Source organism: Seriola dumerili, unplaced genomic scaffold (genome assembly GCF_002260705.1).
Source record: "Seriola dumerili isolate Sdu_G_001 unplaced genomic scaffold, Sdu_1.0 BDQW01000449.1, whole genome shotgun sequence".
NCBI lineage: Eukaryota > Metazoa > Chordata > Actinopteri > Carangiformes > Carangidae > Seriola > Seriola dumerili.
In genome coordinates this window covers 5,327,786-5,340,185 of record NW_019174704.1, presented here as the reverse complement: position 1 = coordinate 5,340,185, position 12,400 = coordinate 5,327,786, and the positions used below count along the sequence as shown (strand labels likewise).

The 12,400-nt window shown below is 37.7% G+C and overlaps 2 protein-coding genes across 2 annotated transcripts; both read left to right on the top strand.

Moving 5' to 3' along the window:
* Positions 1 to 981: 981 nt before the first annotated feature.
* Positions 982 to 7,644, top strand: LOC111234386 (probable palmitoyltransferase ZDHHC20). The gene is made up of 13 exons (XM_022762453.1): positions 982 to 1,099; positions 2,351 to 2,377; positions 2,536 to 2,630; positions 2,751 to 2,871; positions 3,596 to 3,665; positions 4,123 to 4,155; positions 4,365 to 4,485; positions 5,051 to 5,183; positions 5,273 to 5,399; positions 5,484 to 5,570; positions 5,668 to 5,747; positions 5,836 to 5,882; positions 5,970 to 7,644. Exons 1-12 carry the CDS (start codon positions 982 to 984, stop codon positions 5,877 to 5,879), a joined length of 1,056 nt encoding a protein of 351 aa, XP_022618174.1. The 3' UTR covers positions 5,880 to 5,882; positions 5,970 to 7,644.
* A 1,358-nt stretch (positions 7,645 to 9,002) lies between these two features.
* Positions 9,003 to 12,381, top strand: LOC111234545 (organic solute transporter subunit alpha-like). The gene is made up of 8 exons (XM_022762692.1): positions 9,003 to 9,084; positions 9,434 to 9,585; positions 9,848 to 9,921; positions 10,649 to 10,807; positions 11,024 to 11,135; positions 11,237 to 11,383; positions 12,025 to 12,130; positions 12,236 to 12,381. The coding sequence occupies exons 1-8, from the start codon at positions 9,009 to 9,011 to the stop codon at positions 12,379 to 12,381; spliced, it is 972 nt and encodes a 323-aa protein (XP_022618413.1). The 5' UTR covers positions 9,003 to 9,008.
* Positions 12,382 to 12,400: the final 19 nt, after the last annotated feature.

Genomic DNA, 12,400 nt, shown 5'->3' with positions numbered 1-12,400 from the left:
AACAAAGATAGTGAGATGCAAGATGTCCGACTTGTGTTTGGCTGGGATATTTAAAATTATGTATAACAGGGCATTGACTTGAGCTGTACTCCATTAAAAGTCCTGCACTGAAAATGTTAATTAAGTAAATGTATGTGTAAGTGTAATCATGAAGAAGTAAAATATCAAAAATAAAAGTACTCAAAGGAGGCTATTATATTATTATACTATTATTACTGATGTATTAATGTGTAAGCATGTTGCGTTTGGTTACTAACTAATTATTGCCATTATAATGAAATCCCTGATTATAATTTTTTTTTATTCATTGAGTCAACTGACTTTTTGGTTTGTAAAATTTCACAATATAGTGACACTTTCATAATGTTTGTTTTGTCCTACTGACAGTCCAAACCTCAAAATTATTTAAAAAAAAAAAAAAACAAGTTAAAATGATTAGGCCTAAAATAGCTAAAAGGACAGGATGTACACCCTCACAGACGCTGGAACCATGTACATTTTTATTTTGAAAAATGACTTAACCCACTATCAATATAGTTGTCAATATTTTTATGTCAACTGAAAAATCAAATACCCTAATCAACTTATCATTTCCCCTTTACATATTGTTTGGTACAGTAGTAAAGCATCACATTTCATAAGTTCTTCGTATGTTTTGTATGTAAAATGTTCATTTGTAAGTAGGCTAAGTTATAAAGTAGCATGACAAGAAAATAGTCAAGTAAAGTACAAGTAACTCAGACTTATACTTTATTACAGTACTTGAGTAAATGTACTTACTTTCCACCTCTAAACGACTCTGTAGTCAAACCAAAGCAGACCGATGTGTCAGGCTACAATATATAAACCCAGCGTTTCAGAACTACAAAAATAACTGCGCATGTTCCAGTCGAGGATCTGGGTTTTGTAGTATCTTTGGCTCCGTCTCTTAAAACCATGGATGTGACGTCGCCGTCAGCGAATATCCTGCACGGATTAAAGATGGCGCCCTCTCATGCGCTGAGGTGCTGCAAACGGGCTCTGAATTGGGTACCTGTCCTGTTTATTAACCTGGTTGTCGGTTGGTCTTATTACGCTTATGTCGTGGAGCTCTGTGTGTGTAAGTACATTCACTTTTATAAGTGTTTGCCTATGGCGGGGCGGATATCTGCTTGGGTTGACAGTTTCAGGGGTTGCCAAGTTTGATAGGCTAGTTGAAGTGAGATTGAAAATCACCCCCAAAACTGCATACATGCGATCAAACCTCAGTTTCTGACTCTTTAACCATTCACATACATGCATTCCTTCATGACAGCAGCGTATGTGTTAATATAACCGGGAAACGTTTTTGTCGAGTAGATTTGGAGAGTCCGGGTGGCTTTTACAGCCGTAAATTAATGATTAATAATTTCCTCGTGATAGTTGTAATGCACCAGGTGACATGAAATATGGGATGAAGTTGACTAAGACTGTAAAACTTCCTCAGGTGTTTTTGTTGTAGCTCCCTAATTTAAAAGATGTAGCTTTCATTGAAGATGTAGTTGCTGCTGGAGAAGAAGGAAGGTGGTTAAGACCTTGAAAGAGTCTGCTGTTCGCCTTTGTTTTAGGAGAAAACTATCAGACTTATTATTTACTTAATAACTGATACGGTTACAACATCATGCATCAAGATAAAAACTGGGTAATAAAGCAAAACCTTATACCATGTAACGATGACTTTTTGTACCTGTCAAAGTGGTTTAATCTGTAAAGGATTAAGTAGTTGCAATATTAAAGACATTAAAGTTAAAAAAAAAAATCCAAAAACATTGAGGCAAATGATTGATTCAGAGGGAATGATTATTATTATATTTTAAATCAAATAATTTGTTTTACAACTGTCAACACCTTCATCATTCAGTAGTGAGTGAAATAAGTGTTGTATACTTTTGTCTCATAATTAAATGTGCTTAATATGTATGCATGTGCTCCAAGCTTAACCAAGCAGGTCTGAAAGAAGTTCAGTGGGCATGAGTATTTTCTGTAACATTCAGCAGATAGATATTGATCATGTACTATCCCCTCACCCACAGTAGGTTTTTTTATAGTCTGTTTCAGGCTGGAACTGATGATACCATTATAAGCATGTAGATATACTGCAGTTATGTCTGTAGCTCAGCGGCTGTGGTCAGGACAGGGACATCCCTGCTGCTTAAACAAAGCTCTCTGTTATGGGTGGGTCACTGCTGGCCGTGCCAGGCTGCTACCACATGGTTTGAGAAAGGGCTGGTGTGTGTGTGTGTGTCTGTGTGTGTGGTGGGGGATGTGTAGTCATGCATTCTTAGGACATTCATTACTGCTCACTAATGTATTTTTTCTCTGCCTAATGTAGATACAATCCCAAATAATGCAGAACGAAGTAAGTGATGCCCCTGCACACTGTTCATTTTCTACCTTCTCCTGCACACTGTTCATTTTCTACCTTCTCATTACTTACTGATATTAATTATTCATAGCAAAGATTATTCCACAGATGTCAGTGTAACTACAAATCAAACCTTAACTTTCTCTCAACAGTCAGCTACTTGGTCATCTTTCACATTTTCCTCACCATGTTTATATGGTCCTACTGGAAGACTATCTGGTCCAAACCAGCGGGCCCCTCAAAAGTGGTAAGGCAAGAGAAATAAAAAAGGATTTTGTAAATACCCATGTATAGAAACCTCCTAAGTTTACTATGTGTCATGCATTAGGTTTTCTCTGACTTAGGCTTTCTTTTCTGCTTCTGTCAGTTCTGTCTGCCCAGAGCAGAGAAGGAATTGTATGAGAGAGAGGAGCGAGCTGATACGCAACAAGAGATTCTGAAGAAAGTGGCAAAGAATTTACCCGTGTATACACGCACGGCGGGGGGAGGTGAGGCTTTCACTAACAGCAGCAAAACTGCCTGTGGCTGGCTTAATATTTCAATTCCCAGTAGTTTCTCAAAAGAGGACCACCAGGGAAAACACCGTTGAGTAACAGTTTTTTTCACTGCTGACTTTAGCAAAGACGGACACAGAGACACTTTGTTCAGCTCATGTTTGTCACTCACATGGACAACATTAGATCAGCAATGCAAATGACATTGTGTAAAGGTATTGCTACATCGTGTCTTCCCCTTTTGGATGAAAGGGCAACTCTGTTTATATCTTCTTAAAACAGAGTACTCTGTGATGCTATAAGCTGTTATTTCTCTGCTGATGCATATCCGGCTCTTTGCGCAACTGCACCTATTAGGAAGCGTAATTGGACTCAGGTGTGCCTCGTTATCTCTACGGGCCGCACCTGGCTCCTCCACTCATCAACCTGCTTAGTTTCACAGGGATATTTCAAAAGACTGTATAAAATTACTGCCCGTATATTTATTTATTTAACTCAGAATTAATAATATTGTGGACAAAAAAATGAAGAGGGCAGGAAATTTCAAAGTGTTAAAAATGCAGAATACACCTGAAATGCTTATTTTGCTTATATATTGGCTACGTCACATACACCCTAATGGTGATATCTTGGATATCAGAGCACTGTGTGTAGGGGGGAAAAAACAATAGTTATACAGTATTACTTTAATAATTGTGCTTTCATTTTCTCTAAATAGCCATCCGATACTGTCACAGCTGCCAGGTAATCAAACCTGACCGCTGCCATCACTGCTCAACCTGTGAAATGTGAGTGTTTTGAAATTGTACACTGTATAATTAAGGCTTGTCTCACTTTTCATTTTTCTGTTTTTGTTTTCCTCAAAGGAGTAGACATGCTTAAACTGATTTTATCTTCCAAAGCATCCAAAAGCTTTTATTTCCGGCTGCAAGAAAACATTAACTGTAGCATCTGGTAACAGAGAAAACTGTTAAGTGCATATGCATTGCTGTTATTAAATAAGACCTTACATAGTTAAACAGTGTTAATTTATGCTGCAAATAATGATATTAAACCAAATTTTCACTCACATTTTTGTAGGGTTTTAAAATGAGATCTTTAACCATTAGGATGTACAACATTAACACAGATATATTCTGACTTATATTGAGTTCTGTGTATTAGCTTAGGCTGAATTTCTTACATGTAGACGTTTGCTAGATTTTACTAATAGGATGTGCTTTTTCCGTATTCTCATCCTTCAAGGTGTGTGCTAAAAATGGACCATCACTGCCCCTGGTAGGATTTTCTCATTCAATTATGAATTTAAATTGCTCTTGATTTCATCATGATCTAGGTTTTCTGGCTGTGCTATCCATCAGCTTATTTATCTTAACTTTACAGTAGTCACCTTTCAGCCATATTGTTTATTTATATTTATTTATTGTAGAATCAAGAGAATATGAAGAGGTTTCACCGTCTCTTGTTTCTATTATGTTTCTTCTCAGGGTGAATAACTGTGTTGGATTCTCAAATTACAAGTACTTTGTCTTGTTCTTGGCCTACGCTTCACTCTACTGTGTAGTAATTTGTGCTACAGTCGTCCAGTATTTCATCAAATTCTGGACTGTAAGTACCGAAACTTCCTATTTTCTTTTTTTAAATTGACATGTGTTTGCATGTGAATGCTTGCTGTGGTTGCAGTTCATTAAAGGTGGGTGCAGGATCTTTTGAGGCCTGAACTTACATCTTCTGAAGGACGTCATTAATTATTAAACATTATTAATTATTAAATACAATTTAAAAGTTAAGTGGGCTGTGGTGAGTCATGTGATCAGCCACAGCTGGTTGCATCGTAAGATACAGTATCAACCAGTTGGTTTACAAATGTGTCACTGTAGTGCACAAGTGTGTCATGTGATGTTATCAGTGGACTCTCTTCAGCATACAGCTTTGCATGAGACAATGGTTCCTGTCACGTAGTCCAACAGTGAAGAAATATATTGTGTTATAGCAAAAAATACTATGAGTAAGATTATATCAGACAATAATGGACTTGATCTGTTACCGCAGTCATTTGTTAAGTTTAGATTACTTGACATGAGGACTAGAAATATTCTTGCAGACATGCAGAGTGACAAGACTAAGACTTTTGTTCTCTTTTTTTTTTTGTTTGTTTTTTTCCGCTCTGAAGAAACAGCTGCCTGAAACGCACGCCAAATTCCACATCTTGTTTCTGTTTTTCGTGGCGGCCCTGTTCTTTATCAGCATCCTGTCACTTCTCAGCTACCATCTATGGCTTGTGGGAAAGAACAGGACCACTATAGGTAATTATAAATAAATATGTAAATTTAATTCAACTGCTGATTATGTCCTTTGAAAGTCACCACTAACTATATTTTTCTATTCTTTTCAGAGGCTTTTAGAGCTCCTGTCTTTGCAAATGGTCCAGACAAAAATGGGTTCTCACTCGGCTTTAGCAGAAACGTAGCTGAGGTGTTTGGAGAACAAGCAAAGTACTGGATGTTTCCTGTTTTCTCAAGGTGAGTCTACTCTGACCTGATATAACTACAGCATTAGCTCCAGTTCCAACATGTTCACTAATGCCACTTTATCTGTTTTGTCAGTCTGGGGGATGGACATTCCTTTGTTACCAGATTGGTACACATAGACCCTGAACAAGCAAACAGCATCCTCCAGCAAAATGGAAAAAGGCAAGTGTTTTGTTTTTTTTTTGTTTTTTTTTATTTAATCTGCTTCCTTTCAGTTTTGTTTGCAGGGCGATAATCTCTAATGTGATTAAAATTACAGCCCTGCTGATGGGGAGACCAACCCTTGTGTGCCTGGTAACAACATACAACACACAGTGGATGAGAGCAAAGAGAAAATTGGTGTGTTGCTGATGCTTTCTATCACGTTATTAATTTTTCCGTCATGATGGCTCGTGTTTGTGGTAATTAATCACTGGTTTCTTTTCAGACGGAGGTCAGATAGTCTCTGTGACAATGGAGAGTGAGCCATAGCAGGTATGTGGACGTGACATGAATACTGTAGAGTTCAGCTGGTTTGTCATCCTCGTGTGTTTATTTTTACTTTGCTGGCTGTTAATGCAGGTCGCAGGCACATCAGTAAAAGAGTTCATCAACTACGATGCCTTAAATCAGGAGCATCAGCACCTCCACAGGAGCCGTCCTCCAAACCTCATTTTGAGTTTGACAGTGCAGCCTCAAGCCACATGTTTTTGTATGTACATCAAGCGGATCATCCTCCATCTACTGTGCTTTAAACAATAATGTTATCGTATCAACTGAGATTGTGCAGGGACCTCATACACCCCACCAGGTCCTTCAGGGGTGATTCAGAAGTTTTGTCTTTGTTTTGAGCCAAAGACATTCAAATAATGTTTCGTTGCTTTTTTTCCCCCCTTGAGCCAATATGTCTACATTTATCTACATGGATTAATCACATTATACATTTAAACAAGAGAATCATCTTAGTCAGTATTAATCCAGCATTATAACTAAACCTCAAATCTGGTTATGTTTGATGTAGAGAAGTGGGAACCACTAAAGCGAGATTTGTATCGCTCAAAATAAAAGATGGTAACACATTTCAGTTCTGTCAATAGTGTGTGCAATATGTTTTATCAGTTTTTCACCCCAAGCACAGTGCAATTATTAAGACCGCTAGTCAATTATCAAAGGGTCTAATTTAGTTGACAGTTTACATGATTAAAAAGATTTAAAGGTCTTTTTGTTTACACTTTTAAGATATTATTTTTGCATTTCAAATTTTATACGATGGGTAAATACGCAAGTGATATATAAGCTTGATATGTGAGGACCAAATCTAGTTTAACTGCAGTTAAAACTGTTTCTCATTCCAAATAATCGAGACACATAACCAGATCATTGTCAATGACATTGCCATTTTTCATTGCACTATAAATATTTGTAATTTCTTTGTCATTAAGCTTTTGTAAATTAATTGCATTGTCTTTCCTTGTATATTGATTTTATTTATTTATATTTATTTTCTTTTAAAATAGATACTAGATCACAGATGCTCATGTTTGTCCTCTTACTTCCGTTGAACATTTTCACGCTCATGATCAATCCTTTGCTTTACTGTTGTATAAAACGAATCAATCTTGTGTGTTACTGCCAACGGTCAAGGCTTAAATCTGTTCCTTCCATTTGTTTTTCCAGGATGACGATAAGATTTATTTGAAAGTTTGGAAAGCAAAGAGTACAAAATGAAACCACAATGAAAAAAAATGTTTATACAGGGGAATCCGTTCAACTGTGTCCATGAGCCTAAACCAGGATAGATGAGGTGAACTTTATTTACCAATGTCGTCATAAATGCTCCTCTCTGTGCTCCTGGCAGCTGTTTCATTATATTACATTGGATTTAGTGGAAATGATGCACAGTGTGGAGTTTGCCTGAGTGATCAGTACATAATAATAACGTGTAGATATTATTGACTGAGTGGTAGCCCATGTGAATGTACTCATAGTAGTTTAATAACTAATTTCACTGACTGAACTTGGCTTAATACACCTCCAGGCAGCTAGAGCTGCAAATGTAATAAGGCCTGTAAAGAACTGCTTTTTTATTGAGAGAAATATTCAAGCAGGGTGATCTTCATTGTTCTGTAACAATAAATGTAATATAAGAAACTATAAAGTGTGGTTCTTCATCTTGAACATTAGTGCACTGTGATTTGTAATGAATGACAAGAATGTAAAACTTATGGATTTGTCCAGATTCCAGTCACATGTTTAATAAGACTTATTTCAAATCAGTGTTTCCACTACGGGTTGATATTTTTGGCTTCCAGTTAAATTTCTCAGTAACTATCGGATGAATTGGCATAAAACTTACTACTCACTGTTTCCTTCAGGATGAAGGAATGATTGCAATTCTGGTGATCCCTTTTTATCTCATGCCATCATCAGGTCAAATAACGTGGAACAATACTCAGTTCTCAGTATATTATTTTTTTGTGTGTGTGTGTGACAAATTCTATATCCATCATGAACGGCACAAGTATCTACTCCTCAACTTTATGGTTCTTGCACAGTGTAGTTAAGTGCTGGTGATGTACAGAAGTAAGAGTTGTGACAGTTACAGTGGAAATTGTGACATAAGACTGTGCTGTTCACTTTTTCAAGATCATTAAAATTTGGACTGTGCTGATAAGTTCGACCAAGTGTTTGGCACTTATTGAGCAGACAATTCCTCTTGCACACAAGTATGACGAGCTGGGAACGATTATTGGCTAGCCGGGGAAAGGTGAACGACCTCAGTGCCATTCAACTGTGCAACAGGTGAAGCTGTAAGAGTCTCAACACTCTCAACCCTTTTACCCTTTATAATTCATAGCTTCCTTGTAAAGGATTATCCAAGATTTTCAAATTATTAATCTCAAATAATATCTATTACTGACAAAAGGTCAAAAACATTCATTTTGTTTCAATATGGGGTGAATAATGTAAATGTAGCACTCAGTCGGCCACTCAAAACCTCAATTCTCAGAATAATTGCATTTTCTTTTGCTTCTCTGGCAATGGAAATTATTTTTTTCCATTTAAAATAAACAGGTTTCATTTTGCTTTCAGTTAAACCTAAATTTAACACTTTTATGTCCAACCACACATGCAACTTTAGCCTGTGATGCTGACAACACTTGTAAATAAGAAGTTGCTGAGATAACTGGGGGACACACTACAACAAAAACTATAAAGTACAGTCTGTGCAATCAAGGTACTGAAACCTTTATCTCTATCTTTTTATATCCATTTACATTTACTGGAAAGGAAACTACACACCCTGTCAAAGTTCAGCCTTTTAAGTAAAACCCTGATCTTGGTGTCATTCTAATTACTGTGACTTGAGTCTGTGAATGAATGAGAGACAGTTACTTATATGGAGGAATTCTCATAAACTTTTAACCTCTGAACCATCATCTCACCTTCACTCCTTAAAAGTTAGCTAAAGGGTAAAGTACACTCGCTGTCGAATCTGCTTCTAGAATCCAACACTGGACACTGCAATGAGAAGGGGAAAGCAGATGATCTGATTAGACTTTGTTAATTTATCGTTACAACCTGCATTGGTGAACTTCTCAAGAGGGTTAACTGCATGCCATGGAGGAAGCCCTCAACAGCAACATTGACCCAGCTTGTTTACAAGAGCCTCCGCTGGCCATCGACGTGATAAAGCGTAAGTGACCCAAATTACTACATCCTGCTCTGCTCGCTGATAATATTTCCTTATCAGCCAGTCTGTGCTAATGACATTAACAGTTCCCTCAGCACTCAGTGTCCTGTGTGCATCTCTATGTCTGAAAGTCTTGAATGTTCCATAAATTTCCTCTGTTCCAAAATACAACAGTGTTCCACAAAGTAAAAATAAATAATCTCATAGTACTTCATTCTACACATTCATGGATATACAGCAGTTATATGTCTGCTAGAATTAAATGAATTTGTGTTAGAGTAACAAAAGACTTTCACCACAATGTCCTGAAATTGACTTTTTTTTAACCTGATTTCTCTTTGTTTTAAATTAGAGTTAGATCTATTTGGACTTTGCCTGTACTCCATGCTCACCTTCATGTCCTGCATCTCCCTGCTGCTGTACCTGGAGCAGTGCGTCTATATTTACAAAAAACTGCCCTACCCCAAGAAGTCGACCATCATCTGGATAAATGGTGCTGCACCAGTAAGCATTCAGTGCCTGTTTTGATGTTAGAATACGCAGCTAATTCTAAAACCAGTCGAAATATAATCATTATCAATAACTGTTTGTGGAATAGGTTTAAAGAAGTGGGGCACATGGTCCTTTGAAACACAACATGAAACAGAGAAAATGTAACCTAAAAAACAAACCGTGCTTTATTAGCATTAAACTTACATAACATTTTTTTTTTTAATTAATTTTTTTTTTTTTATGCACCAATGATGATGATATTTCTCCATGTCAGGTCATTGCCACCATGGCTTGTTTTGGGATGTGGATTCCAAGGGCGGTCATGTTCACAGACATGACGTCTAACTGGTACGTTTTCTTTCAACTACACCTGAATTAATAAACAGGGCAAAGCATTTTCTCATACAGTAGAAGGTTTCTCTTTACTGACACTTCTAAAAAGCTGAAATATGATATCGGTGCTTCTGTCCATATTCTAGGGAAAACGATAACGAGATGAATTGTATCACCATGACAATTTAGTAAAGATGAAATGCAGATTATTAGAAGTCTTGGCCAAAGGATTACATGCAAAGAAAATAATTTGCATTAACAAATGTAAATACTCTTCCATCCCCCAGACCCTCACGATGCTGTGTGCTCACTCCTAGTATAGTTTAGAATAAGTTTAACCACACGATGAGTCATTACACACACACACAGATCAAAGATCATGCCACACCTCCAGCCACCATGTGCTCATCTTTATTAAAAATACAGGGAATCTATATACAGAGGTAAATTTTATGTGTTTTCTGATTCATGTGATTTACGAACAGTATGTTCATGTTCAGCAGCTGGGTCAAAATCCATTAACATGAAGCTGTCTTTAGTTTGTCCTCATGTGTCAAGAAAAGGTGTGTCAGGTCATAAAAAAATGAATTGTTAAATTTGACATTTGGTCTCTTTTCCAAGGAAGCACAAATATAACATCACAGACTGTGAAAACGAAGTTCAGTACTCAGTGAGGGTGATTACTGAGATTTATTGCACATCTGTTCTCTACAAACAGCCCTGAACCTCTTTCTCTCTGTAGTTACTTTGCAGTGGTGGTGTATAAAGTCCTGGTTCTGATGATCGAGGAGTTAGGGGGCAGTGATGTTTTTCTGAAGCGGTTTTCTGGTGATACCTTTAAGATCAGCACAGGACCCTGCTGCTGCTGCTGCCTCTGTTTACCCCGCGTGCCCATGTCACGGTATTTATACCTGTTAATACAAACACAGTCTGCGCATTCCTGTTCTGGGTCTAATAGCTCAAGCCTGTGTTCTTTACTGCTCATAAAGTGACATTTTAAAGTCATTTAATCCCACTCGCATTTATATCCTTTATAAACCCTTTCTATGTCTTTCTCTACGAACTAGACATTGTCTTATGATCTAAAGTCGATCTTTCTTTGGTTGGGATCATTCAGGCGAATGTTTTTCTTACTGAAGATGGGCGCTCTTCAGTATGCAATCCTCAAGACTGTGCTCACTGTCCTCGCCATAATATTGTGGACGAATGGCAACTTTGATCTCTCTGATGTAAGTATTTGAAACGCTTTGCCACATGTCTGCTTGTACTAGAAAAAAAAAATCAAATGAGCATGACATAAAATGTAAATATTTCTCTGCTTCTTTTTCAGCTCGAGATCACTGGTACAGCTATTTGGATTAACCCATTCATTGGTGTTCTCACAATCATCTCCCTCTGGCCTGTTGCCATCATCTTCATGAACACTAACGTCCATATACGCAGCCGCAATATTGTACCCAAGTATGCCATGTACCAAGTGAGTCACTATATCGTATGCTACAGTGCTCGGTCACAATCACAATCTATCCCTGGCATGGGGAAAACCTCCTCGTATACTTGTACTACAGAGTAAAAAAAAAAACAAAAAATATACAAAACAGCAACATGAGCTGCTTTATGTTGCTTGAACACAAATGTAGTCACACTGGTGAAAAGAAATCAAACTAAGAGGATTACAAGCCTCTCCCACTCTTTGTTTGTCAAATTGTTTGATTGCTTTATGACTCAAAATGATAAGAGTGTTGCTGTTTTTATTGCACAAATAAGATTACCCTCCTTTTCACTCTGTGTTCACTTTTGTTACAGTTTCTTACAATGAGTGAGTGAAATGCTTCCCAGCATGGTTATCCTATTCAGCGAAGAAAAAGAGAACAGAAAGACAGACAGACAGACAGACAGACAGAGAGCAACAGGGTTTATGGGGAAGGTAGTCTCAATTTAGAGAAACATAAGCCGTGCAAATTCCCACTGGAGTGACACAGTGTTAAACAGTCCGCTCGCCTGCATGTGGTTGCATTTGCTTGGTGTCACAGATTTTCAGAGATGCTACACGGTGTACCTTTAACTGCACTGTATATATACCGTGTGTAACTGATCAGCAATTGGTTTTCTCCTCAGCTGATACTTGTGTTAAGTCAGCTGCAGACATCAATCATTAACATCCTGGCCTTGAATGGAGCCATCGCCTGCGCTCCCCCCTTCTCTTCTCAAGCTCGTGGATCCAGTAAGAAAAATCTCCAAATGTCTTTCTGCATCCTTTGACGACATGTGAAGTGAAAAAAAAAAAGAAAAGATTTTTTATTTCTCTCTGTGTCTCTCTGCCCTGCAGTGCTGAGTCAGCAGATGATGATCATGGAGATGTTCATCATCACTCTGATCACTCGGTTTTTGTACCGTCGTACATATGACACACTTCCCTCTGAGGCACATGACAACGACCACAACGCCAGAGCTCTCGTTGAGCATGATGTCTAAAGAAAGGAGGCAGAGAAAG